At 44.3% G+C, this 27,804-nt stretch overlaps 1 protein-coding gene across 1 annotated transcript in view; it reads left to right on the top strand.

The window, feature by feature from the left end:
• Nucleotides 1–27,804, top strand: part of DPP7 (dipeptidyl peptidase 7) — a 349,192-nt gene that overhangs the window by 280,942 nt on the left and 40,446 nt on the right. The window contains exon 11 of the mRNA XM_033962277.1: nt 5,047–5,165. Within this exon, the coding sequence (XP_033818168.1) occupies nt 5,047–5,165 (119 nt within the window). The remainder of the gene's footprint in view (nt 1–5,046; nt 5,166–27,804) is intronic.

Below are 27,804 nucleotides of genomic sequence, written 5' to 3' on the forward strand. Positions count from 1 at the left end.
AGACATGGGATCTCTCCCTCTCTCCCAAGAAGCTCAAAAGGTGTGGAATTGGGCAATCCTTCACAACGCCTTTCTAAAAGCGGTTTTATATTCAAGGAGAGAAAAACTGTCTGGCGGACAAATTGAGTTGTCTTCTGCAACCTCATGTAGGGACACTTAATTCTTCGCCTTTCCATCACATTTTTTCTCAGTGGGGTCTCCTCAGAAAGATCTATTTGCGTCTCCCCACAACAAAAGACTGCCTCAATTCTGCTCTAGGATATACTCTCCTTATCACCTCGAGGCAGATGCTTTTGTTCTGGAATGGATGAATCAGTTTCTATATGCATTTCCTCAATTTCCTCTCATTCTCAAGACACTCGTCAAACTCAAACACGAACATGCCACCATTATTCTGATAGCGCCTCAGTGGCCCAGACAACCGTGGTTCTCTTTTCTGCTTCAACTCAGCAGCAGGAAACCACTACTTCTACCAGTGTTTCCCTCTCTGCTTACAGAGTCAGGGGTCTCTACTTCATCCCAACCTGCAGTCTCTACACCTGACAGCTTGGTACCTCTCAACCTAACGGCTATTCTACAGTTTTCTCAATCTGTCAAGGACATTTTAGAGGCTTCCAGGAAGCTTAACAATAGACAATGTTACCACCAGAAATGGACTACATGTTCTGCTTTGTGCACCATTCTTCACAAGGAGCCTCAATCTACTTCCTTGTCTTCAGTTTTGGATTATCTGTTGCATTTATCTCAATCAGGCCTCAAATCCACATCCATTAGAGTCCATCTCAGTGCAATTGCTGCTTTCCATCAGCTTATAGAAGGGAAACCCCTTTCTGCTCATCCTGTGATTTCCAGATTAAGAAAGGACTTTTCAATGTCAAGCTACCTCTCAAACTGCCTCCACTGGTTTGGGATCTCAATGTTGTTCTTGCTCAACTGATGAAGCCTCCATTTCAACCAATTGCTTCGGCTCATCTGAAATATCTCACTTGGAAAATGTTTTTTCTCATTGCTCTCACATCTGCTCAGTAAGCTTCAAGCTTTAGTAGTGGACCCACTTTTCACAGTATTCCATCATGAGAAGGTGGTCCTCCATACTCATCCTAAATTCTTACCTAAAGTGGTTTCAGAATTTCATCTCAACCAATCCATTGTACTTCCAGTGTTTTTTCCAAAGCCTCATTCTCATTCTGTAGAAACAGCTCTTCATACTCTGGACTTTAAGCGTGCTTGACTTTCTACTTGCAACGTACTAAGCCACACAGATCTGCTCCTCAACTTTTTGTCTCCTTCGATCCAAACAAGTTAGGACATCCAGTTTACAAGCGCACCATCTCCAACTGGATGGCTGCTTGCATCTTTCTGCTATGCTCAGGCTGGATTGCATCTACAGGGTCGAGTCACAGCCCACAAGGTCAGAGCCGTGGCAGCATTAGTAAATTTCCTTAGCTCCACTCCTATTGAGGGAATCTGCAACGCTGCCACTTGGTCCTTTCATTGTTATCTGGATTCTTTTTCCAGAAGGGATGGCCATTTCAGCCAGGCAGTTTTACAAAATTTATTCTTCTAAATTGCCAACACTCCCACCATCCCATTCTGGTTAGCTTGGAGGTCATCCACATGTGAGAATATGCTTGTCCTGGGATTAAGCACAGTTACTTACCATAACAGGTGTTATCCAGAGACAGCAGGCAGATATTCTCACAACCTACCCACCTCCCCTGGTTGGCTTCTTAGCTAGCTATCTGAACTGAGGAGATGCTGAAGAGACACGTGCCCTCCCTCAGGCGGGAAGGCACTCATGCATGCGCGGTGTGGCAGTTGCGAACTTCCTTAAAGTTTTACAAGCAAGTCTGCTTGCGAGGCTGTCTGCATTTGGGCTCCGTGGATGACGTCTGCCTGCTGTACCTGGATAACACCTGTCACGGTAAGTACCTGTGCTTTATGTGCAAAAAAGGAAGTCATTACCTTACAAAACACACACATAGAAACATGATGGCAGATAAAGGCCAAAATGGACGATCTAGTCTGCCCATTCGCAGTAACCATTATCTCTTTCTCTTACTGAGAGATCCCACGTGCCTATTTCAGGCCCTCTTGAATTCACATACAGTCTCTGTCTCCATCACCTCTTCTGGGAGACTTCCACGCATTTACCACCCTTTCTATAAAAATGTATTTCCTTAGATTACTCCTGAGCCTATCACCTTTTAACTTCATCCTATGCCCTCTCATTGCAGAGTTTCCTTTCAAATGAATGAGACTCAACTCATGCACATTTATATTACATAGGTATTTAAAGGTCTCTTATCATATCTCCCCTCTCCCGTCTTTCCTCCAAAGTATACATATTGAGATCTTTAAGTCTGTCCCCATACGCCTCATAACGAAGACCACACAACATTTTAATAGCCTTCCTCTTCACTGACGCCATCCTTTTTATATCTTTTTGAAAGTGCGGCCTACAGAATTGTACACAATATTCTACATGCGGTATCACCAATGTCTTATACAGGGGCATTAATACCTCCTTTTTCCTACTGGCCATACCTCTCCCTATGCAACCTAGCATCCTTCTAGCTTTCGCCATCACCTTTTCAACCTGTTTGGCCGCCTTAAGATCATCACATACAATCACACCCAAGTCTTGCTCTTCCATCGTACACATAAGTTCTTCACCCCCCTAAATTGTACCTTTCCCTTGGGGTTTTGCAGCCCAAATTCATGACCTTGCATTTCTTAGCATTAACTTTTAGCTGCCAAATTTCAGACCATTCTTCAAGCTTCGCCAGGTTTTTTTTTCATGTTATTCACACCATCTGGCGTGTCTATTCTATTGCAGATTTTAGTATCATCTGCAAAGAAACAAATCTTACCCGACAACCCTTCAGCAATATCGTTTATAAAAATGTTAAAAAGAACAGGCCCAAGACTGGTAATATCCCTTTCCTCAGAGCGATCTCCATTGATCACTATCCTCTGTCGCCTTCCACTCAACCAGTTCTTAACCCAGCACATCACTTTGGGACACATTTCAAGGGCACTCAGTTTATTTATTAGACGTCTGCGTGGAACACTGTCAAAGGCTTTGCTAAAATCTAAATACACCACATCTAGTGCACATCCTCTATCCAATTCTCTGGTCACCCAGTCAAAGAAATTGATCAGATTTGTCTAAGACCTACCTCTAGTGAATCCATGTTGTCTCCAGCCCTGTAAGCCATAGGATTGCAGAAACTTGACCATTCTCTGTTTTAAAAGTGATTCTATTAATTTGCTTACCACAGAAGTCGGACTTACCAGCCTGTAATTCCCTACTTCTTCCTTACTTCCACTTTTGTGGAGAGGGACCCCATCTGCCCTTCTCCAGTCCTCCGGTACTACTCCCGACTCTAGAGACTCGTTGAAAAGGTCAATCAACGGAGCTACCGAACTTCCCTAAATTCCTTCAGCACCCTCGGATGTACACCATCTGGTCCCATTGCTTTATCTACCTTTATTTTAGCTAGCTCCTCCCAAACACAACTCTGAAAATTGATCAGGGTCTATTACTCCTCCATCCCTATTCATGTTTGTCTTCTGTGGTCCCACTCCCAGCGCTTCAGCTTTGAACACAGAACAGAAATATTTGTTAAGCAATTCAGCCTTTTCTTTATCAGCTTCTACTTATTCTCCCCTTCACTTTGAGTCTCACAGTGCCATTTTTGCACTTCTTCCTATCACTAATACACTTCTCCCTCGTTATTCGTGGGGGATAGGGGCAGAGCCGGACCACGAATTAAGAAAAAACGTGAATATCTTCTTGGCCGGCTCTGACCCACCCCTGCCTGCCTCCCGCCTTCCCGGCCTTACCTGGTGGTCTAGCAGGCTTTCGGGGCAGGAGCGATCTTCCTACGCTCCTTCCCCGTGCAGATCACTAATAGGAAATGACTGCCGTGAGTTCCCGTAGTCTCTCGAGACTACAACGGGAGCTCATGGCAGCCATTTCCTGTTGGTGATCTACACGGGGCAGGAGCATAGGAAGATCGCTCCTGCCCCGAAAGCCCGCTAGACCACCAGGTAAGGCCAGGATGCTGGGGGGAAGGCTAAACTATGGGTTATGTTTTGTTTTTCCCCTGCCCAAAAAATCACGAATATGTGAAATCGCGAGTGCCGAAACTGCAAATGGGGAGGGGGAAGTGTATATCTAAAAAATGTCTTGTTTCCCCGTTTTACTGTGCCAGCTATTTCTTGTTCCATTTGCATCTTTGCTTTCCTGACTAAACAACCAACTTCTCTTAACTTTTCCAGATATTTTTGCCTGTCTTCCTCTTTCTGCGATCTTATGTAGTTTATGAAAGCTAACCTCTTATTCCTTACCTTCTCAGCTACTACTTTTGAGAATCAAAGCGGCCTTCTTTCCTTTTACTTACTTGCCTCACAAAAAGGTTTGTTGTCCTTACAATTGCTCTTTTCAGTTTTGCCCACCACATTTCCACTCCTTCCAGATGGTCCCATCCAGATAATAATTCCTTGATGTAAACCCCCATCCCAACAAAGTTAGTTTTTTAAAAGTCTAGAACCTTTGCTTTTTGAATGAGCCCTCTCTATACCCATCTTAATATTAAACCGTACCATGCAGTGATCTCTAGATGCCAGATGATCACCCGCTGTAAAATCAGAAACACTTTCTCCATTTGTAAGCACTAAGTCCAGTATGACCCCATCCTGTATGGGTTACATTACCAACTGTTCTCTTTGTATAGAATCCAGAATCAACCTACTTCTAGAAGACCCCGCAATAGGGACACCCCAATCAATATCCGGCATGTTAAAATCACCTATTAGCAAAGATTTCTCATGACTTTAGCATGCAGAGAGCTTGTCATTAAAAACATTCTCTCTCTCATATAATGTAAAAGATGCATCTGAACGCTACATTCTCCCTCTCATAGAATGGAAATGATGCACCTGAAAGCTATCTACAAAATTATGTTTGTTGCCCATCTTCAGTAACCAGAACTCCTGCTGTCTGTCCCTCTCTGAATACTTTTTCTATTTATCCAACAGGGCTGCTTTATAATACAACTGGAAAAACAAGATGTTATAGTATATACAAACAGTTCATAAAATGTGCTGATCCCACAGGCTGTGGTACTGGACCAGACAGCATCATGTGGGATTATCAGGTAGGTCACAGAATAAACCTTAACATGGTAAATACAAAGATTCTCATTTTAACAATGTTTAAACAATTTTTTATTGAGCAATTAAAATAAACCCCATGAGAAACGAGTGCCAAAACAATTCAATGTTATTCCTATTTTTATTTTACCAAATCTCTATCCCAACCCCCTCCCTGCAAAAGATCAGTAAGTTAAACTAGAAAATAAAATAACATACAAAACATATGAATGAATAGGTACATTCAAAATTCTAGTTTTCCTCACTACCACCCTCACTCCCAATGGTGTAGTGAGGGAGGACAGGGGACGGATTGCCCTGGGCACCGACATCTCTTCTCTCTCCCTCCACTATATACCTCTTTAAATGTTTGCTGGTATGAGTAGCATCTTTCACTTTTCTGCTCATGCTGGCCTTGGCTCCTTTCTGACGTCACTTCCTGGTCGCAGGACCAGGACATGAGTCAGAAGGGAGCTTGAGGCCGGCGTGAGCAGCAGGTGGAAGATAATGCTTGAGTCAACAAACATTTCAAGAGGTACATGGTGTGGTAATGCTGGGCACCACTGCCCCGGGTGCCAACAAGTAACTCTCACAAACAAGTAAGTCTCACAAACTGAAAAGCTTGGATTCTTTTAGCCCTTCATAAAACCTATAACATAATACCTATGCTGTGACCAGATTTTCACTGTTATGGTAACAGCTTTACTGATGAGAAGTCTTTACCATAGATCTTCACTGAAACCTCTGAATTAGATTGACACTGAAACTCACTGAATTAGATTGGCATTTCTCTGAGGATCTCCTTCAGTTAACCCCTACTTCTGTAACATTAGTGTTATCATCCAGACTGTAGTTTTGTGGGAAATACATTGTGGGAAATAACATTGTGCTCTAGACGTAGATATTGAACCTAAGCTGTATTAGGCTAACGGAAATAAAGGGTAAAAACCTGGTGAGAGAACAATGCTAGACCCAGGTTTTCATGCAGCCATGTGTTCTTACAAAATGGATACTGTTCTCTCCCAGAAGCTAAAGAAGGGCGTGCTTAAGCTCTCTGGTAGCAGCCTGGCTTTCTGGCAGAAGCAAAGCTTTCTGGGGATTTGAGACCACAGAGCATACTTTGTTTACACATCTTAGAATAAACACTGATATACTTGATTTATACAAGAAGTGAGAAAATGATCACATAAAATGGCATAACAATCCCCACCTGGTATCAGTAGATACCACTATTATTATTTAAACTTAATACCCCACAGTCTTGTCAAAGTCCATAATTCATTGAAGGTTGATTTGATGACTTCTGGCTTGGCTTGTCATTTCTGATACGTAGCAGAGCTCTCTCTGGCAGTCTTGCAGGAGCTGTAATGAGAGACCGACAACACAGACAAACAAACAACATAAAAGAGAGAAAAAGAGAGCATGTTTAAGTCTCTTGGATGGACAACAGTCTATGACATCCTCATCTCAGATTCCCTCATTATGAAGGAAGATCACTTCTGTGACTGGTCAGATGAAAGTTTTTACTGTTCCTTGATTTACAGTCTTAATCTACAGTTTATGAACTTTCCCATCCTCACTGGGAAGGGTTATGCTGATGAAGCCTAGAGGCCAGCTATTACGCTGCGCTTGGGCTATCCTTCAGCAGTATAAGATCTCCTTGTAAGTTCAGCCAGTTGTCTTTCCACTTATTCTGTGGTTGAATACTAGGAAGGCATTCCCTTTTCCAATGTTTTCAGAAAATATCAGCGAGATATTGTACTTGCTTCCACTGGTATTTGTAAATGTTGCCACCCTTAAAGGCTCCAGCTGGAGTAGCATTGGTGTTGGTTTTCTGTGTGACTCTGGTGACTCTAGATCACATGACACTGGTACTAAGGGTCTGGCATTCATAGTAGCTGCCATCTCTGCCAGAAAGATGGTTAATGCTTTGTGTGTTAGTCTCTGATGATCAGTCTCTACCAGCATGGCATTCAGGATCTGCCACTCTATACCAATCTTGTGCTACTATGCTCCTCTCATATGTGAGAAGTGAAGAAGGTTGAAGACCCAAGTACACTTTTGGTCACAAAGATACTTTTCTATAGCAGATTGGTTCAACTTGACAGGTGAAATGTCTGGTTCTTTGGGAGAGGGAGGGAGGGAAGGATAGATGGATGCCAGAGCAGGGAGGAAGGGAATCCAGAGCAAGGAGGGAGGAAGGGATGCCAGAGAAAGGATAAATGGATGCCAAAGAAGGGATGGATGGCTGCCAGAGGAGGGAGGAAAGGGAAGGAATATAGAGATGGTGAGGGAAGGGAAGGAATACAGAGATGGCAGGGTGAGGGAAGGGAAAGAGACAGAGACAGAGATGCTAAAGGATGGAAAGGAGATGGATGCTGGGAGCAAGGAAAGGAAGGAAAAGAAGAGATGAGAGAGATGCCGGAGCATGGGGAAGGGGGTGGAGACAGAGAGAGGAGAGAAAAAATGGTGAGGGGGTGAAGCTACAATGAATTATGTATAAAAGAAACAAGGAGCACAGGCTGGATGAAAGGGGGAGAGGGTAGAGAGTTTATGGATGTGGCATGGAAAGAGGGAGGATGCCATATGGAAGGGAGAGAGACGGAAGACTGTGGTTGGAAGGAGAGGGCGAGCAGACGCTGGATGGAAAGAAGAGAGTGAAGATAATGAAAACAGAAACCAAAGATAACAAAAGGTAGAAAAAGTAATTTTTTTGTTGCTTTAGAATAAAGTAGTATTGTAACTGTATTGATAAATGTTTATAAACAGAAAATGGAAATAAAGTAATCTTTTTATTGGACTAATTTTAATAATTTTTATACTAACTTTCGGAGACCAAACCCCCTTCCCCTGGTCAGGGTGAGGGGGTGAAGCTGCAATTAATTAAATATAAAGGAAAGAAGGAGCAAGAACAACAAGACCGACCTATGGTCCACATTATTTGGCTTTTCTTTTTTAGCCCACTTGCTCTCTTCAAGTATTTTTTTAATTCAGCATTCAGATTTGGACTCCCCTATCTTGCTCACATGTTCACACTATTTTCCATTAGTACTTATAAGTTATTGTCTTCATTCACATCCTATTTATACCTATCTTTCATTCACACATCTTTAAGGTTTTTTAGGGAATAATTTAGGTTCATTCCTAAGAATTTTTATTAAGGTCCCTACGCATTCATGATCAATTTTATTTACACCTTTGGATCGTTGTTCTCGTTTCCTCTCATACTCATACTGTTCATAACTCATTGTACCACTCCATTTTTAAATTAATTTTCCATTTTTTTCAAGGAGCCCTGATGAAGGCATAACTTAGCCGAAACATGGGCTGTTTTGGGTCTGGACGACATGTTCGCCTGATCACAACTGATCTTCAAAAATTAGTTTCTTAAATCATATGAATTACTATGTTTCTGAATATAGTGACTTTTATTTCAAGCAAACTATTTCTTTGAATCATATGAACCAATATATTGCTGAATATATGAATTGTTACTTTGTTTTGTAGTATATTTATTTATATTTTCATATATTTTTAATATTCATACTATTTTTACTAAACTTTTCCTGTATCATCCAGACTAGGGGACACTCAATGAAGTTGCAGGGAAATACTTTTAAAACTAATAGGAGGAAATTTTTTTTCACTCAGAGAATAGTTAAGCTCTGGAACACGTTGCCAGAGGATGTGGTAAGAGTGAATAGCGTAGCTGGTTTTAAGAAAGATTTGGAAAAGTTCCTGGAGGAAAAGTCCATAGTCTGTTATTGAGAAAGACACGGGGGAAGCCACTGCTTGCCCTGTATCGGACTCCCACAGTGACTTTGTGATCATGGGTTCCTGAAGAAGGGATTATATTCCCGAAACCAGGCTGGTTGGACCTGGTATTCTGTGGCGTTTTTTTGCCCTTTGGATGACTTTTTTACATCACTCAGCTAAGTCCGATGCTTGTTTGACTTTTGTTGGGGAGTTGGCTGGGGGGGTTCAGTGAGTGGTCGCTCAGTGGCTATACCTGTTATTCACCTTTTGATTTGTGATTATTTCACTGTTGATTATTGCACACACTAGGTGCCCAGTGATGGTGTGCGGGTAGAGGTATATTACCTCTACCTGAATCTGTGAAGCGTTGGAGTATTGTCTCCCTTTGCTGTTCCTTCACACTGAGGGCACCTTTACAACCGTCACATTATTTAAGTTCACGCACTATTTTGCGTTGTGTTTTTTTCAGGTATTTTTCCTTGAGCGATCACTCTCTGAACCTTTTGACTATCTCTGCCTTTTGTGGATTTCTTGCCCTGTATCGGTAGCATGGAATATTGCTACACCTTGGGTTTTGGCCAGGTACTAGTGACCTGGATTGGCCACCGTGAGAACGGGTCACTGGGCTTGATGGACCATTGGTCTGACCCAGTAAGGCTATTCTTATGTTCTTATGAACCCTTAAACTTTCCCTATGAACACTTTCAGTCAAGGGGGTTCCTACGATGAGAGCTTAGTGATCCTAGCCATGTGAAGGTGAAAATATCTGACAAGATCATAGCTTAGCAGATCCCTAACCTATCAGATGTGAAGAAGAATGACATTAGTGGAAGCTGCTGTGGCTCAATTGGTAAAAACCCTGTTCCCATCTTGCAGAGGTCATAGGTTCAAATCCCAGCACATATTTTAATTGTGGCATTCTACCTTGCAGGTGCACCTTGATTATCTCACAATGAGGTCAGCATTGTGTAGCTGCAAACCTCCATTTGCAATGAAGTAGATGCTATGCTAAGATCTATATCTGGGGGGTTTTCTGTTTTTAAGCTTTTGTAAATGAAGTTATATATGCAATCTATATATTTTTCATGTGCTTTCCTTGCTTTCAGTAATGAGCTGATTGGAGAACTGTTTAGTCTGAATAAAAGGGTAGCTTTTTAGTAAGAAACCTAAAGCTTTATTTTTCATGTGCTGTGCTTTAGTTAATGGATCTTTTCCTCTAATTAGCAAATAGCATTGCTGTTTGCCCACAAAAGTAGAAGGTTTTGCATGCAATATATCTGTTTTGATGTACTCTGTTTATGTGGTGCCTTATTAAATGTATTTTGAGCTTAATAAAGCAAAAATAAAAACTCAGAGAGCTATTTAGTCGATCTCATTAAGGACATCCAAACTGTGCCTAAGTTTCATCCATAGAACTCAGGTCTATCTGAAGCCCAAACTATGCTGAAAAGTAGACCTGGTTTTCATTTGCCTACAATGTAGGCATGAAATGGTCACCCTAGTTTGCTCAGCATTATGTAAATGAATCAAAGGAATCCCCTATTGAAACCACACCCATGCCTATTCCGATAGGTGTGAGTTTTCCCAATGGGCGTCCATGAAATTGTGGAGGTGCCTACAAAGGGCTAGATTCACTAACAGGGCAGGATTAATTCGTTGAGGGCCCCTAGGCACATAAGTACACTGGGCCCCCCTGCCACGCCCCACCCCACCATGCACCCAGGCGGAGCTTTGGGCAAGCAGCACCGCTTGCACAATTACAGTTCCTGTTGCCTTTCTTACCTGCGTTCTTGCTTGTCTTACTTTCCGTCGATGAGGAGGCCGCATTGCCAATCGGGGTGGGACCCGCATTGCCGGTCGGGGGGGCCTGCATTGCCGATTGATGCTGGAGGGGCCCATCGCTGTTTGGAAAAAACAATGTTGATGCCTTCCTTCATTGGGCCCCCCTGACCATGTCGGGCCCTAGGCACATGCCTACTTGGCCTATTGGTTAATCCTGCCCTGTTCACTAAGCGTACTGATCAGTTTGTGACCCCTTTGCGACCCGATTCACTAACCTCTGTCCCGATCATTCTCCAATCCGCACATGCAAATGAGAGGGAACGGCATTAAAATGATGGCAGGCAGCGATTCACTAACAAAAACCCTGCAACACCGACTGGGCTGGCCAATCACAAACAAGCGACTGCTGGGAACCAGTCGTTCACTGCTTTCTGACTGCCATCTTCTGCTCTCTGTCTGCTGTCTACCCCAACTTTCCAGTTCTATGCCCCGACTCTCCTGCCCTCTCTGCCTCGACTTTTCTCCTGCTGCCCTTCTCTGCCCCGAATCTCCTCTCCTGCTCCTTGCCCCGACTCTCTACCTTTTTCTCCTGCCACCCTGCTCTGCACCAAATCTCTTGCAGGGCTCTCTGCCCCTGACTCTCCTGCTCTATGCCCCAAGCGCTGCCCTGGCCTTCCCCCACATTGGGAGCCCATGGTTTTAACCCGCGGGTTTAAAGCAGGTTAAAACCAGGGGCTCGCTGGGCTAAGTAAAAGTTGCTGCTCTTTGACATATGCGTCAGGATCGCTACAGAGTGATTCAGGTGGTCGGTTGGGGGGGGCGTGTTTCCGATCGCCCTAATTTGCATGAAGGCGATTTGTGAATCATCCCCCCTGGATATGGATCAGATCCCTCACGGATTGGATTCGATTCGTGCCCTTAGTGAATCTAGCCCAAAGTGATGTCCACATCCTTTGGACATCCATGTGCTAACTATCGCTCGTTAAGACCCTTAAATGACTCATTAACCACTTAGTTCGGAGTGGTCGCCTAAGTCTCACTCAGCGTTAGGTGGGACTTAGGTGCCCTTTATAGAATCAGGGCCAAAATGTTTATTTGCAATGTCTTAGGCCCAAAAAAATAGCATAAAATCATCTTTCTGCTTTGAGTGGGGAAATGTGGGGGAAGAAATTAAGGCTGTGGGGATGATAAGGGGAAAGAGATGAACAATGCAGGGACAGTGAGAAGACAGGCATGAAAAATGTTGCACTGCAGGGCAGTGAAGAGACGGGGATAAAACTTTGTACCCACATCAGTCTTTAATAGGAAATCCTTATCTGTTCATCCTTTAATGGTGTGTTTCATGAAGGGTATGTTTCACACCAAACCTTCTATCATGCTGCTGAAAGCAAAGTGTCCCACTCCAGCAGGGCATGTGAGACCTGCTCCGCCCCTCCCCCGGATCCAGCGGGGAGCACCTTTAAAAACCCAGCAGCGGCAACAGGAAGCCTCCTCCCGCACCGAAACCAGCGGGCCGACTCCGAAAGCAAAGAGCCCCGCTCCAGCAGGGCATGAGAGACCTGCTCCGCCCCTTCCCCGATCCAGCGGGGAGCACCTTTAAAAACCCAGCAGCAGCAACGGAAAGCCTCCTTCCCGCACCGAAACCAGCTGGCCGACCCTGAAAGCAAAGAGCCCCGCTCCAGCAGGGTGTGCGAGACCTGCTCCACCCCTCCCCCGATCCAGCGGGGAGCACCTAAAAAACACAGCAGTGCCAACGGCGCGCAGCCATTCGGCACACCGGCTAAGGCGCACGGCAAAGGCGTGTGCGCCTTTGTAAAGCGACTGCAGAGAAGCGACTTCCACGGCTGGATCAAACATCCCAGATCAGACCTGGAGCAAAGCTACTCTGGTGAAGACCCCAAAAGAACTCCTGCAGTGCAGGTAACTCGCTTTTTCCGGCTATTGTAGAATTTTTATCCTCTTACTCGCACTCTGCACAACTTCAACATGACACTGCTACATCACAGCCTAATCATGCTACTCCTCGCTTCATACCTAACTGGTTTCAGAAGTAAGGCAACCGCTCTGCCTTACCTTTTACCAATTCCCATCCACTACTCTTCAGTACCTAACTTTAAGTCCAAACTCTCAATAGTACAACACAGGGCCCTCCAAGACCACCCCGAATCGGGCCCATATGCAATCCCAGTTCTTTCAACATCCTACAGACCCATCAGACCCCACACTAAAAAAGACCAAGTGTTAAAAAATTTGGCTGCTTCCTATCCCTCTCCCAATGTCCTGCTTTGCTACTCAAACCTCAGAGGATCCTACCTAAATATAAGATCTATGAGGAACAAATCCCTACTAATTAATGATTGGCTATCCGACAACAATCCCGACTTCGTTCTATTGACTGAGACTTGGCTACTATCTGACAACGACATCATCATCCAAGAATGCCTTCCCCCTAGTTTCAGAATTCTCTCCCTAGCAAGAGCAAGAGGAAGGGGTGGAGGATTAGCTGAATCTTCAAAGATAACTTAAATTGTACCATTTCAAGCTCCAAATCCTCATCTAATCTGGAAATCTTAACTCTAAAGTTATTCTCTTACAATCACTCTAAGTTATTCTCTTACGATCACTCTAGTCTATATTCCCCCTAAAAAATGGACTTCAGCAAAAGAGGAGTTCTCCGAATTTCTGCTAACCAATTCCCTAACGGGACCATACAGCCTCCTAAGTGGAGATATAAACTTACATTTAGAGCAGTCAGATCAACCAAAGATCACAGAATTCTGGTCCTTTCTAGTTTCACTAGAGTTCCCCAACTCACCCCCCTTTACAACACACAAGAAAGAACACCAACTAGACCTGGTTACTCTGTCCTCAAAAAACTTGATAAATCCCACCATTCGCTGGAAATCAGAAAACTGGACAGATTCACTATGGTCAGACCATAAAATATGCAACTTTGAACTCAAATGGCAATGGAAGACAACCTTAGTCACTAAGAAAAACAAGAACAGAAACTATTTCATACCAGCAGAGGCAAGATCAACCCCACTGAATTCTAGTCATACTATGATATCATCAATAACCAAGACGAAGAAAACAATGAGTTCCTGGAGCAGCACTAGCACCCACATCCTAAATGAAATAGCCCCACTGAAAAAAAGAAGGAAGAGACCTAGAAACCTAACAGGCTGGTTTGACCTAGAGCTTCTAGAGATAAAGAGGGAATTAAGAAAGTTAGAAAGGAAATGGTCTAAACTAGGAACCCCAGAGACTAGAGAGGTTTGTTGCCAAAAGCTAAAAAGCTACAAAAACTTATCCAAGGAAAAGAAGAAAACCTTCTATGCTCACAAAATAGGTAATATATCCCTAAACAGCAGTAAGCTTTTCAAACTAGTCAGCGACTTGTACGATACTCAATCCTATACAAATCCAGTAGAAGAACCCACAGTGATAGCAGACAACTTGAATGACTTCTTCAACACAAAAGTAAAAAAATGAAGACACTCATTAATGGGCCCTTCAAACTCCCACTGGGATTACACCATTCTTCAAGACCTAGACCCCTCCAAAGCAGACATGAGTTGGTCCAACTTTTGTGAGACAGACTGGCAATCATTCAACAAGCTTTACAATAAGTACGCCAAATCATATTGCAGACTGGACTCTTGCCCCCCAAACATGATGAAAGCGACCCAATCAACTTTAAAGCCAAACTACTAGTCTGGACTAACCTACAACTATCTATAAGAAAGTTTCCAGAAAATTTGGGTCAAATCTTAACACCTATCAAAAAGAACAAAGAATCTCCCAATATATCCAATTATAGACCTATCGCAAGCATTCCACTTGCTTAATGGAAGGGATAGTCAATACTGAACTAACGACCTACTTAGACAAATTTAACATACTATACAACAACCAATCAGGTTTCAGAACCGGTTTCAGCACCGAAATGATTATGGCCTCACTACTAAACCACCTACATTCCCTTCTTAGTCAAGGCATCAGTGCTATGATCCTGCAACTGGACCTAAGTTGCGCCTTTGACCTAGTAGACCATACCATCCTAATGAACTGTCTAGAATCCATAGGTATCTCAGGGAATGTGCACAACTGGTTCCAGGGATTCCTAGGGAATAGATCCTATCAAGTATACAAGGAAGACAAACTTTCCTACAGCTGGAACAACAACTGCGGGTTACCCCAGGGTTCCCCTCTATCCCCGACTCTCTTCAACATCTATCTCATCTCACTGGGAAATTTGCTACAAAGCCTAAGGCTCAATTTCTACATATACGCAGACGACATTACTGTAGTGATCCCCTTAACCTGTCTATCGTCAGATTTTTCTAATCTTTTAACCAACAACCTAAATCGAATTGAGCTCTGGATGATAGCCTTTAAATTGAAACTCAACACAGAAAAAGACAAATTCTTTTTGGCAAGTCCCAACGAAAAGATAAAAGAAAATACAATTCACGCAAATGGTCGAGAATACAAAATTGATCACACCATAAAAATACTAGATGTAACCCTTGACAAGCACCTAACCCTGGAAAAACATACTGATCTACTGTTCAAAAAATACATTTCGGTCTTATGGAAGCTTCACACCATTAAAAAATACTTTGACGAATTGTCTTTTCGCTTACTAGTACAATCAACCATCTTAAGCACTCTGAATTATTGTAATATCATATACCTAGGAGCTTATAGAAAGTCACTTAACAAACAGACTAATCCAGAACACTGCGGTCCGTCTAATATTCGGTTTAAAAAAATGGGAACACATTAAGAACATAAGAATTGCCGCTGCTGGGTCAGACCAGTGGTCCATCGCGCCCAGCAGTCCGCTCACGCGGCGGCCCCCAGGTCAAAGACCTGTGCCCTAACCAAGACCAACCCTACCTGCGCTCGTTCTGGTTCAGCAAGAACTTGTCCAACCTTGTCTTGAATCCCTGGAGGGTGTTTTCCCCTATAACAGCCTCTGGAAGAGCATTCCAGCTCTCCACCACTCTCTGGGTGAAGAAGAACTTCCTTACGTTTGTACGGAATCTATCCCCTTTTAACTTTAGAGAGTGCCCTCTCGTCCTCTCTGCCTTGGAGAGGGTGAACAATCTGTCTTTATCTACTGAATCTAATCCCTTCATTATCTTGAATGTTTCGATCATGTCCCCTCTCAATCTCCTCTTTTCAAGGGAGAATAGGCCCAGCTTCTCTAATCTCTCATTGTACGGCAGCTCCTCCAACCCCTTAACCATTTTAGTTGCTCTTCTCTGGACCCTTTTGAGTAGTGCCATGTCCTTCTTCATTTACGGCGACCAGTGCTGGACGCAGTATTCCAGGTGAGGGCGTACCATGGCCCGGTACAGCGGCATGATTACCTTCTCCAATCTATTCGTGATTCCCTTCTTAATCATTCCTAGCATTCTGTTTGCCCTTTTCGCCGCCGCCGAACATTGTGCAGACAGCTTCATCGACTGGTCAATCAGTACTCCCAAATCCCTTTCCTGGGTGGTCTCCCCAAGTACCGCCCCGGATATCCTGTATTCCTGCATGGGATTTTTGATACCAACATGCATTACTTTAACTTATCCACGTTGAACCTCATTTGCCATGTTGTTGCCCATTTCTCGAGCATGGTTATGTCGTGTTGCAGGTCTTCACAGTCCCCCTGCGTCTTCACTACTCTGAATAACTTCGTATCATCCGCAAATTTAATCACCTCACTCATCGTACCTATTTCCAGATCATTTATGAATATGTTGAAGAGCACGGGTCCAAGCACCGAGCCCTGCGGCACCCCACTGGTGACATTCTTCCAGTCAGAGTATTGTCCATTTACCCCCACTTTCTGTTTCCTATCTGTTAGCCAGTTTCTAATCCACATGAGTAGTTCACCCTCTATTCCATGGTTCTCAATTTTCCGAAGAAGACGTTCATGCGGAACCTTGTCGAATGCCTTCTGAAAATCCAGATATATAATGTCGACTGGGTCACCCTTGTCTATCTGCCTGTTGACTCCCTCGAAGAAGTGCAGCAGGTTCGTCAAGCAAGATCGTCCTTTGCTGAAGCCGTGCTGACTGGTCCTCATCAGATTGTGTCATAAGAACATAAGAAATGCCTCCGCTGGGTCAGACCCGAGGTCCATCGCGCCCAGCAGTCCGCTCACGCGGCGGCCCAACAGGTCCAGGACCTGTGCAGTAAATTTCTATCTATACCCCTCTATCCCCTTTTCCAGCAGGAATTTGTCCAAACCTTTCTTAAACCCCAGTACTGTACTCTGCCCTATAACTTCCTCTGGAATTGTATTCCAGGTGTCCACCACACGTTGTGTAAAGAAGAACTTCCTAGCATTAGTTTTGAATTTGCCTCTTTTCAACTTTTCCGAATGCCCTCTTGTTTTTTTATTTTCTGAAAGTTTGAAGAATCTGTCCCTCTCTACTCTCTCTATGCCCTTCATGATCTTGTAAGTCTCTATCATATCCCCTCTTAATCTTCTCTTTTCTAGGGAAAAGAGTCCCAGTTTTTCCAATCTCTCAGCGTATGAAAGGCTTTCCATCCCCTTAATCAGTCGTGTTGTTCTCCTCTGAACTCTCTCGAGCAATGCCATATCCTTCTTAAGGTATGGTGACCAATACTGGACGCAGTACTCAAGATGTGGACGTACCATTGCCCGATACAGCGGCAGGATAACTTCTTTCGTTCTGGTTGTAATACCTTTCTTGATTATACCTAGCATTCTATTCGCTCTCTTAGCGGCAGCTGCGCACTGTGCTGTCGGCTTCATTGTCATGTCCACCATCACCCCAAGTCCCTTTCTTGGGTACTCTCATTCAAAAACATCCCTCCCATCGCATAATTATACCTCAAGTTTTTGCTTCCTACATGCAATACTTTACACTTCCCAACATTGAATTTCATCTGCCATCTCTCTGCCCATTCCCCTAGTTTGTCCAAGTCTCTTTGCAATTCTTCGCAGTCCTCCTTTGTCCGAGCTCTACTAAATAGTTTGGTGTCGTCCGCAAATTTTATTATCTCACACTTCGTCCCTGTTTCTAGATCATTTATGAATATGTTAAAAAACAGTGGCCCGAGCACCGAGCCCTGCGGAACACCACTCGTGACCTTTCTCCAGTCTGAGTAGTGGCCCTTCACCCCTACCCTCTGTTTCCTACCTTCTAACCAGTTTCTGATCCATCTATGCACGTCTCCGTCCACCCCATGGTTCTTCAGTTTCCGGAGTAGACGTTCATGAGGCACCTTGTCAAAGGCTTTCTGGAAATCTAGGTATATGATGTCTATGGGGTCTCCTCTGTCCATTTGTTTATTAATTCCTTCGAAGAAGTGCAGTAAGTTAGTGTCCATCTAGGTGATCAATGATGCGGTCTTTTATCAGCGCCTCTACCATCTTTCCTGGTACTGAGGTCAGACTCACCGGTCTGTAGTTTCCCGGATCTCCCCTTGAACCTTTTTTGAAGATTGGCGTAACATTCGCCACCTTCCAGTCTTCCGGAATCTTTCCCGATTTGATCGACAGGTTGGCTATTAGTTGAAGTAGTTCAGCTATTGTCCCTTTCAGTTCCTTAATGACCCTAGGATGGATGCCATCCGGTCCCGGGGATTTGTCGCTCTTAAGCCTATCAATCTGCCTGCATACTTCTTCTAGGCTGACTGTCATCCTTGTCAGTTTCTCGTCTTCAGCTCCAGCATATAGTCTGTTGGGTTCCGGTACGTTGTGTATATCCTCTTTGGTAAACACAGATGCAAAAAATCTGTTCAGTTTATCAGCGATGGCTTTGTCCTCCTTTAGCACTCCGTTTAGTCCATCATCATCCAACGGTCCCACGGCTTCCTTTACGGGTTGTTTCCCCTTAATATATCAAAAGAATGGCTTGAAGTTTTTTGCCTCCTTGGCTATTTTTTCCTCGTAGTCTTTTTTGGCCCCTTTTACCGCTTTATGGCACTTGCGTTGATGCTGTTTGTGCTTTTTCCAGTTTTCGTCCGTTTTTGACCTTTTCCATTCATTAAATGAAGTCTTCTTTTCTCTGATCACTTCCTTCACCACAGTAGTGAGCCACGCCGGTTCTTTGTTCCTTTTCCTCTTGGATCCCTTATTGATATGCGGTATATATTGATTTTGTGCCTCGGTGATTTTGCCTTTAAAAAGGGACCATGCCTGCTCTAGCATTTTAACAGCGCTTATCCTCTTCTTGATCTTCTTCCCCACCATGAGTCTCATCCCTTCGTAGTTCCCTTTTCGGAAGTTAAGTGCCGTGGCTGTTGTCCCGGATCGATGCCTTGTCCCTGCATCTATGTTGAAGCGGATCATATTGTGATCACTGGTTCCCAGCATCCCCTCTACTTCTACATCTTGCGCCTGTCCTCTTAGTCCATTTAGAATCAAGTCCAGAATTGCATTTCCTCTTGTATTTTCCTTGACAAGTTGTTCCAGGAAACAATCGCCTACAGCATCCAGGAACTTGGTCTCCCTACCATAGCCGGAGGTACCTAGGTTCCAGTCTATTCCCGGATAGTTGAAATCCCCCATGATAACTGCATTGCCTCCCTTGCAGTTGCGTTTGATCTCATCTATCATTTCTCCATCAATTTCTTCGGACTGCCCTGGGGGTCGATAGTAGATACCGATCTTCATTTCCAATCCATTGGCTCCCGGAATTTTGACCCATAGAGACTCTAACTTACTCGTCATTTCAGGCGTGTTCTCTCCAGTAGATTTGATGCCTTCTTTGACATATAGGGCAACACCCCCACCTTTTTGTCCCACTCTGTCTCTGCGGTATAGTTTGTATCCCGGTAGCACAGTGTCCCAGACGTTTTCTTCAGTCCACCATGTTTCCGTGATGCCGATGATGTCAATGTTACCATTTTGTGCCACAGCTTCTAATTCACCCATCTTGTTTCTTAGGCTCCTTGCGTTCGTGTACATACACTTGAGTTTGTGGCCTGTTCCTTTATTGCATTTCCTTTCCCCTTGCGTCTCTTTAGATGTGTCTTGCCTGAGATCCGGTGAATCTTCCCCATTATCTTCCTGCATGGTATCCTCTGGGTATACCGGTTCCCGAATCATCGACTCTCTCTCTTGGTCGACTGTCGGCTTTCCCCTTTTTCTTAGTTTAAAAACTTCTCGATTTCTCTCTTGATGTTGCTTACAAGTAGCCTCGTTCCATCTCTGCTGAGGTGGAGTCCGTCCTTCCTGTATAGCTTGATCTTCCCCCAGAACGTCGTCCAGTTGCGTACAAAATGGAATCCTTCTTCCTCACACCAGCGCCTCATCCATGCGTTGACTGGTTGCAGCTCCATCTGCCTTTTCTCATCAGCCCTGGGTACAGGCAGGATCTCCAAGAACGCTACCCTCTGTGTTCTGGTCTTCAGCTTCCTTCCTAGCATCCGGAACTGATCCTTCAGTACTTCTCTGCTGTACTTCCTGTTGCTCACGTTGTTAGTCCCCACATGGATCACCACTGCCATGTCTTCCTCTTTCACACTGTCGATGATCTTGTCGATGCGACTCATTATGTCTTCAATCTTGGCTCCTGGTAGGCAGGTCACCAAGCGATCTTGTCTTCCTCCTGCTATGTGGCTGTCGACTTGCCTGATGATGGAGTCCCCCATGATGATCGCTGTCCTCTGTTTTCTCTTGTCTCTCCAGCCTCAGGTCCATGTCCCTGGTGAATGTCCATCTCTCCAGTCGTAGGTCCGTGTCCTCCGTGTATTTCCATCTTCCCTCATCCTGGTGCTGGCTTGCTCTGGTCTCGTCTTCCTGTGGGTTCCCCTTACTTTCAAAAACACCACTGGTTGCCTGTGGAATCTAGAGTCCTCTTCAAGTTTGCCTGCATTAGCTACAAAGCCGTTTTCGGGATGCTACCAGCTTACCTTGCTTCTCAGTTCACTCTAAACCAGTGTTCTTCAACCTTTTTACACCCATGGACCGGCAGAAATAAAATAATTATTTTGTGGACCGGCAAACTATTAAGACTGAAATTTTTAAAAACCATTTCCACCCCATCTCCGTGAGCTCGGTCCCCGCAAACCATCTGTTCCCATCTGCACAAGCCGCAGTTATGATTTTATATTGAACGTATTTTATTAAAGTATAAAAAGAAACAATATTCTGAACAGTTGTGATTTTATAAATACAAATATACAGAGCACGGACAAACAAAACCCCTGTCTCCCCTCCCTTTCACATATATCCCCTCTACTATCAAGAAAACTGAACAAGCCAAGTTATTATAGAATGCTACACAGAAATATCATGCTAACAGAATACTGTAGTCCCCAGTTATGTCTCTAGCAGGATATATATTTCAAATCTGATATATTCTAATGACAAAATAGAAATAAAATTATTTTTTTCTACCTTTTGTTGTCTCTGGTTTCTGCTTTCATCTTCTTTTCACTCTTTTCCTTCCAGCGTTTGCCCTGTCTCTTCAATCCAGCATCTGCCCATTCCATCCACTGTCTGCCCTCTCCCCCTTCCATATGTATCTGACTTCTTTCTAATCCCCTCTCCCCTATCTATCCATCCTGTGCCTCCTCTCTCCTTTTTACATTATTCTTTCCAGCTTCAATGCTTTCTTCATTTTTATCTCTCCTACACCAGATCTAGCATCTTTATCCCTCTCTCATTTCTATACTGACCCCCTTTCCAGCATCAATCTCTCCCCTTTCCCTCATCTGATATCTCCATTCCACCCTGACCCCCTTAACCTCCTGTAATCTCCCTGCCAGCTGTTTCCTTCCTTTTTCCCTTCTCCCTTCCCTTCTCTCCCTATCCAACATTAACTCTCTTCCCATCCCTTTCCCTCCTCCCCTCCCAGCATCTCTCCTGCCTCCCTCCAAGTCCAGTAGCAGCTCTCCCTTTATCCAGCAGCTTCCCAGCCTCCTACAGTGGCTTCCTCCCCTTCCAGCAGCTCTCAGTACTTGCCTGCAGGAAGTTGCCAGTGAATCACTGCCCTGGCAAGTAGGAGAGCTGCTGGGAGGGGAGACAGCCACTGTGAAGGTTCCCCAGGATTTTGTTCGCACACGCTGACCATCTCCCTGCACCTGTACCTGCAGCTCTCTCCGTTCCACTTGCACCTTCCCCGTGGCCCTCTTCAGCAACTCGGCAGGGGCGGTGATCAAGACAGGCTGCTGACGTTGGGACCTTCACTCTCTGAGTCCCGCCTATTTTGTTTCAACTTCCTGTTTCCGAATAGGCGAGACTCACAGAGGGAAGGCCCCAACGTCGGCAGCCTGTCTTGATCGCCCGAGGATGGGAGGAACAGCAGTGGTAGGAACCGCAGTCGGTAGGAACTTGAACTGCCGACTCGATCTCGCCGGCCCTGTGTGGACCTGCAGAAATTTTCTGCGGACCGGCGGTTGAAGAACAGTGCTCTAAACTGTTCCAAGAGCACCAGCAGAATAAATCTATTCAAGTATACCTCCCTGAAATCATGCCAATACAAGAAGTTCTTTGATAGAATGTTATCATTCCAGGCAGCTAAACTGAACACATGGCTTGGAAAACCCATACTAGAGGCCATCTCTTAGGCTGACTTTAGAAAACTACTGAAGACACGTCTGTTTAACAAGTTCTAAATCTCAAAGCATGTCCTACTTATCTCATCTTCAAAGCATGTTCTACCTATCCCATCATCAATTCCAAACATCTGTCCACACCTCAATCATGCCACTGTAATAACTTTCAATCCTTAGAGCTATCTGATGAACTCTTTCAACTGTAATTGTATTTCAGAATGAATGCTTTTATACTTCTGACCGAATGTTCTCTGTACTTCAGACCGAATGTTTTACCTTGTATCTCTATCTCTGACTAAATGTATTTTCTATTGTAAACTGCTTTGAACTTCTGGTAAGCAGTATATAAGAAATAAAATTATTATTATTATTAATTGCTTGGGATCTAAATGTGGTTCTTTCCATAATTATGAAGGCTGCTTTTGAACAGCATCAATCTTGCTCCTTTAAATTTCTTACTTGGAAGGTGATTTTTCTTGTAACTTTTTCATCTACTTGAAGAGTTACATAGTAACATAGTAGATGACGGCAAATAAAGACCCGAATGGTCCATCCAGTCTGCCCAACCTGATTCAATTTAAATTTTTTCTTCGTAGCTATTTCTGGGCAAGAATCCAAAGCTCTACCCGGTACTGTGCTTGGGTTCCAACTGCCGAAATCTCCGTTAAAACCTACTCCAGCTCATCTACACCCTCACAGCCATTGAAGCCCTCCCCAGCCCATTCTCCCCCAAACGGCCATATCAAAGCACAGACCATGCAAGTCAGCCCAGTACTGGCCTTAGTTCAATATTTAATATTATTTTCTGATTCTAGATCCTCTGTGTTCATCCCACACTTCTTTGAATTCAGTCACCATTTTCTTCTCCACCACCTCTCTCGGGAGTGCATTCCAGGCATCTACCACCCTCTTCGTAAAGTAGAATTTCCTAACATTGCTCTTGAATCTACCACCCCTCAACCTCAAATTATGTCCTCTGGTTTTACTATTTTCCTTTCTCTGGAAAAGATTTTGCTCTACGTTAATATCCTTCAAGTATTTGAACGTCTGAATCATATCTCGCCTGTCCCTCTTTTCCTCTAGGGTATACATATTCAGGGCTTCCAGTCTCTCCTCATACATCTTCTGGCGCAAGCCTCCTATCATTTTTGTCGCCCTCCTCTGGACCGCTTCAAGTCTTCTTACGTCCTTCGCCAAATATGGTCTCCAAAACTGAACACAATACTCCAAGTGGGGCCTTACCAATGACCTGTACAGGGGCATCAACACCTTCTTCCTTCTACTGGCTACGCCTCTCTTTATACAGCCCAGCATCCTTCTGGCAGCAGCCACTGCCTTGTCACACTGTTTTTTCGCCTTTAGATCTTCGGACACTATCACCCCAAGGTCCACCGTATACAAGATTTTATCATGACAGGATATTCCAGTGCAGACATCCAAAATTCCTGCCTAAGATCATCTTGGAATTCCACCTGAATTAATCCATCATTCTTCTAGTGTTCTTTCCAAAACTACACACTCATCCTGGAGAAGCAGCGCACCATACTTTGGACTGTAAGTGCTATTTAGCATACTACCTGGACCGGGGGTCGGCAACCCGCGGCTCCAGAGCCGCATGCGGCTCTTTTCCACCTTTGCCGCGGCTCCGGTAGTGTGTCACGCAGGCATGCAGCTTACAAGTCCGGCGTCGCGGCGGGAAATAGCCATGCTGAGCAGTGAGCTCAGCACGTACACAGATGAAAGCCTTGCTTGCTGATTGGTCCGGCGGCCCCGCCCCGCCGTGCCGCCGGACCAATCAGCAAGCAAGGCTTTCATCTGTGTACGTGCTGAGCTCACTGCTCAGCATGGCTATTTCCCGCCGCGACGCCGGACTTGTAAGCTGCATGCCTGCATCGCCAGAATTTAGGTAGGCTGTTTTCATCCCCGTGGGAGTCCCGTGGGCCAGGGGGCATCCCCGTGGGAGTCCCGTGGGCCAGGGGGAACAGGGAGACAGAAAGAAAAAGTTGGGGGAGAGAATGAGGTCTGGAGGAGAGGAAACATACAGGAGGCTGAAAGAAAGGAAGATATAGTGAGATGGACACAAAGAAGGGTGATGCTGGAAAATAGATGGAATGGTAATTCTGACAAACACAGAAGGGAAATGCTGGATCAAGGAGAGATGGGGCTCAGGCTGGATGGAATGAGGAGAAATGCCTTGTTGGCCCAGAACTTCCTCTCCTACATCAGAATTGACGTCAGGGAGCGGAATGCTGGTCAGCGCGACGCTTCTGCAGGGAAAGCTTGGGATGGCGGTGGCTTGGGGTCTGTTCCCCGATGGCGGTGGCAGCAAACCGAGTGGCTTGGGGGAGGGCACGGAGAAAGAAAGAAAGGGGGCAGACAGAGACAGAAAGAAGGGGGAACAGGGAGACAGAAAGAAAAAGTTGGGGGAGATGACAGCTTGCAAGCCTGTGTGAAAATGAAGGTGATGTCTTATAGCCCTGATGTGCAGACACTGTGCACTGAGGTTCAGGAGCAAAAATCCCATTAACCAGCTAAATTAAATATTTTAATTAGCTATTAATGTGCAAAAATATATTTTACATTGTTAAGTGAAAAAGTCCTTTTTTTCTTCAGATTGACAGCTAACTGCATGATCCTGTATATAGCATTAAGATAAGAAACAATATATGCAGTGTTAGATTTGTTTTATAATGGTTTTGCGGCTCCAAGTTTTTTTTTCTTTTCGAAAACGGGTCCAAGTGGCTCTTTATGTCTTAAAGGTTGCAGACCCCTGACCTGGACTGTACTAAACCTCATAAGAAGTCCTCCCAGCTCATTGTTACTTTTCATCCCAACAGACTAGGAGCTCCTGTTCCAGAATGAACACTTTTAATTTAGTTGGTATGGATTGTATCTCTTTCACATATGTTTAGGCTGGGCTGACACTTCAATACCATGTAACAGCTCACAATTTCCGAGCTATGGTGGCTTCAGTAGCTCACTTTTGTTCTGCTTCTGTTTAAGAAATCTGCAATGCAGCTACAAGATCATCAATACACACCTTTACCTTCCATTACTGTCTGGAACAAACTCTAGACAAGATAGTCGGTTTGGACAAGGAGTTCTGCAAAATCTTTTCACTTCCTAAGATTATGCCAAGCTCATTTTTAATCAATACTTAAATTTTCCTAGAGTCACAGATAAGTAGTCTCACATGTGAGAATATAATGCTTGCTTGTCCTTGTAAAAAACAAGATATTTATGTGTAGCAGGTATTCTCCGAGGACAGGAGGCATATATTCTCACAATCCACTCAACTACCCTAGTTGGCTTCTTAACTTTTTTTTTTTTTTTTTACTGTACTGAGGGTCCACAAGTCAATGTTGGGTGGAAAGACACCTACATACATGTGATGGGGGCACTGCCTCAAAGATTTAAACTGGCAGTACAGTTGGCAGAGTCTGCTCCATATTCCATAGATGACATCACCCAAAAGTGAAACTATATGCCTGCTGTCCTCAAATACCTGCTACAGGTAAGTATCTTTGTTTTAGCTTGGACACTGCTATTTTAGCAACATTTGGTTTCTGGGGCATAGGGGGAGGTTACATGTTTCATTGTATATTGGACTATCGGTTTTCTGGTTCTGCATGGCACCTTGGGCATTTCCTCTTGAATAACAGATTTTACCTAAAGTTTGGGGACTATAAGAATCAAGGTCCCTGGATTACTTGTTTGTTGGAGGCCAGAAGAGGACTTATATCTACCGGTATTACGTGTTAGTCAGTAGGGTAGACCTTTAGGGAAGGGGGGGTGGAGAGTTGGGAAATGTTTGATGACTTGAAATGTTTGATGACTAGACTTGAAAATGTTTGACTAGACATTTCTTGCTACATATCCTGCTGTTGTTGGTTGAATGTACTACACCATGTATGGCAAGACTGCTGTTCTGTGGTAATCAGTTGCCATCAAGAAACACGTTTGAACTTTAAAAGAGTTTTGGACCATTTCTTGGAGGAAAAGTCTACTATTGAGACAGATGTGTGGGAAGCCACTGCTTGCCCTGGAATCAGTAGCATTGAATGTTGCTACTATTTGGGTTTCTGCCATGTACTTGTGACCTGGATTGGCTACTGTTGGAAACAGGATTCTGGGTTAGATTGACCATTGGTCTGACCCAGTAAGGCTATTCTTATGTTCTTAAGTGCATAGCTCTGCACTCCTTCATATTAAATTTAACTGCCAAATGTTAGACTATTCTAACCTTTGCTGATCTCTTCTCATGTTTTCTATTCCCTCCTGCGTCAACTCTGTTGCAAATCTTCATATCATCTGCAAAAGAGACACTTCTAACCTTTCAACAATGTCACTCACTTAAGAGTGGAGCCCACAGGGTCCATAGTTTGGCCAAAGACTCTTTCCAAAAACCTTGTTATTGCTGTCCAGAAGGTTTTAATTTGGTAGTAGTTCCAAATGGCATGATAAAAGGAGTTATTCTCCTACTTACATCTCCCACTAACAGAATCTTCCACTCCTCTATATTTAAACAATTGGGATTGCCAGATATAGGCTCCCCCTATATTACCCTATCTTGACATTGTCTCAAGGATATGCTACTCACTGCACATGTTCTGTTTTAAACAAGACTCGTATATCCAACAATAAATGAACCAATCCTTTTACTAAGCTGCAGCACATAAATGGCCTTAACATACCCTGACATGGGGGATTTCCCAGTTCTAAGGCCATTTTTTTTATTGCGGTGATAAAATGGCAGATTTTCTTCTTTTTTTATTAATGGCCATATGCTAATATTCAGGTACTCAAGCATTTTTCCCTGTCTGTCCTGGCGGGCTCACAATCTACCTAATGTACCTGGGGCAATGGGGGGATTAAGTGACTTGCCAAGGGTCACAAGGAGCAGCATGGGTTTGAACCCACAACCCCAGGGTGATGAGGCTGCAGCTTTAACCGCTGTGCCACACACTCCCCACTAAAACAGGGAGGAATGGAGGGAAGTGTAATACAAAAATCCAAAGATATCACTCCAAGACAAAAGCACCATACAAGCCAAGAAAGCTAGCTTATTACTTAAGCGAAAAAAAAAAGCCTCAGACAAATGAAGAGGTGTACCCACACTCTTCCACTCAAGAATCATAGGCAAAAATCTGTCACACAAGTTTAAAGTTAGCAGGTGGTTGGCTGACATTTCAACTTCGGAACGGGGTTCGGGCCACTGATTTTTTTGCCTACCTGCAGTTGGACCATTATGTTCGCTCCTTGTGGGCGGAGGGCCTGCGGCTTGGTTTAGGCGCTCGGCTTCGCTCTTTTTTTGCTGGTTTTGCTGATGGAGGGCTTTCTGTTTCGTCATTACATAAGGAACTTTGCTTGTTGGCCCTGCCTCGCTCTTGGGCCCTTTTGTGCGCTCGTTGGGCCCCGGACTTGGGTCTTCTCCCGACCGATTTGGATATGGGCGGCCTTATTCGTAGGATCCCGACTCTTTCTGTTTCTGCTGAACTTCGGGAGTGCCAGTTTCGGGTGCTCCATAGGGCGTATTTCACGAGGGTTCAACTGTTTCATTCTGGT

This window comes from Geotrypetes seraphini, chromosome 10 (assembly GCF_902459505.1).
Source record: "Geotrypetes seraphini chromosome 10, aGeoSer1.1, whole genome shotgun sequence".
Lineage (NCBI taxonomy): Eukaryota > Metazoa > Chordata > Amphibia > Gymnophiona > Dermophiidae > Geotrypetes > Geotrypetes seraphini.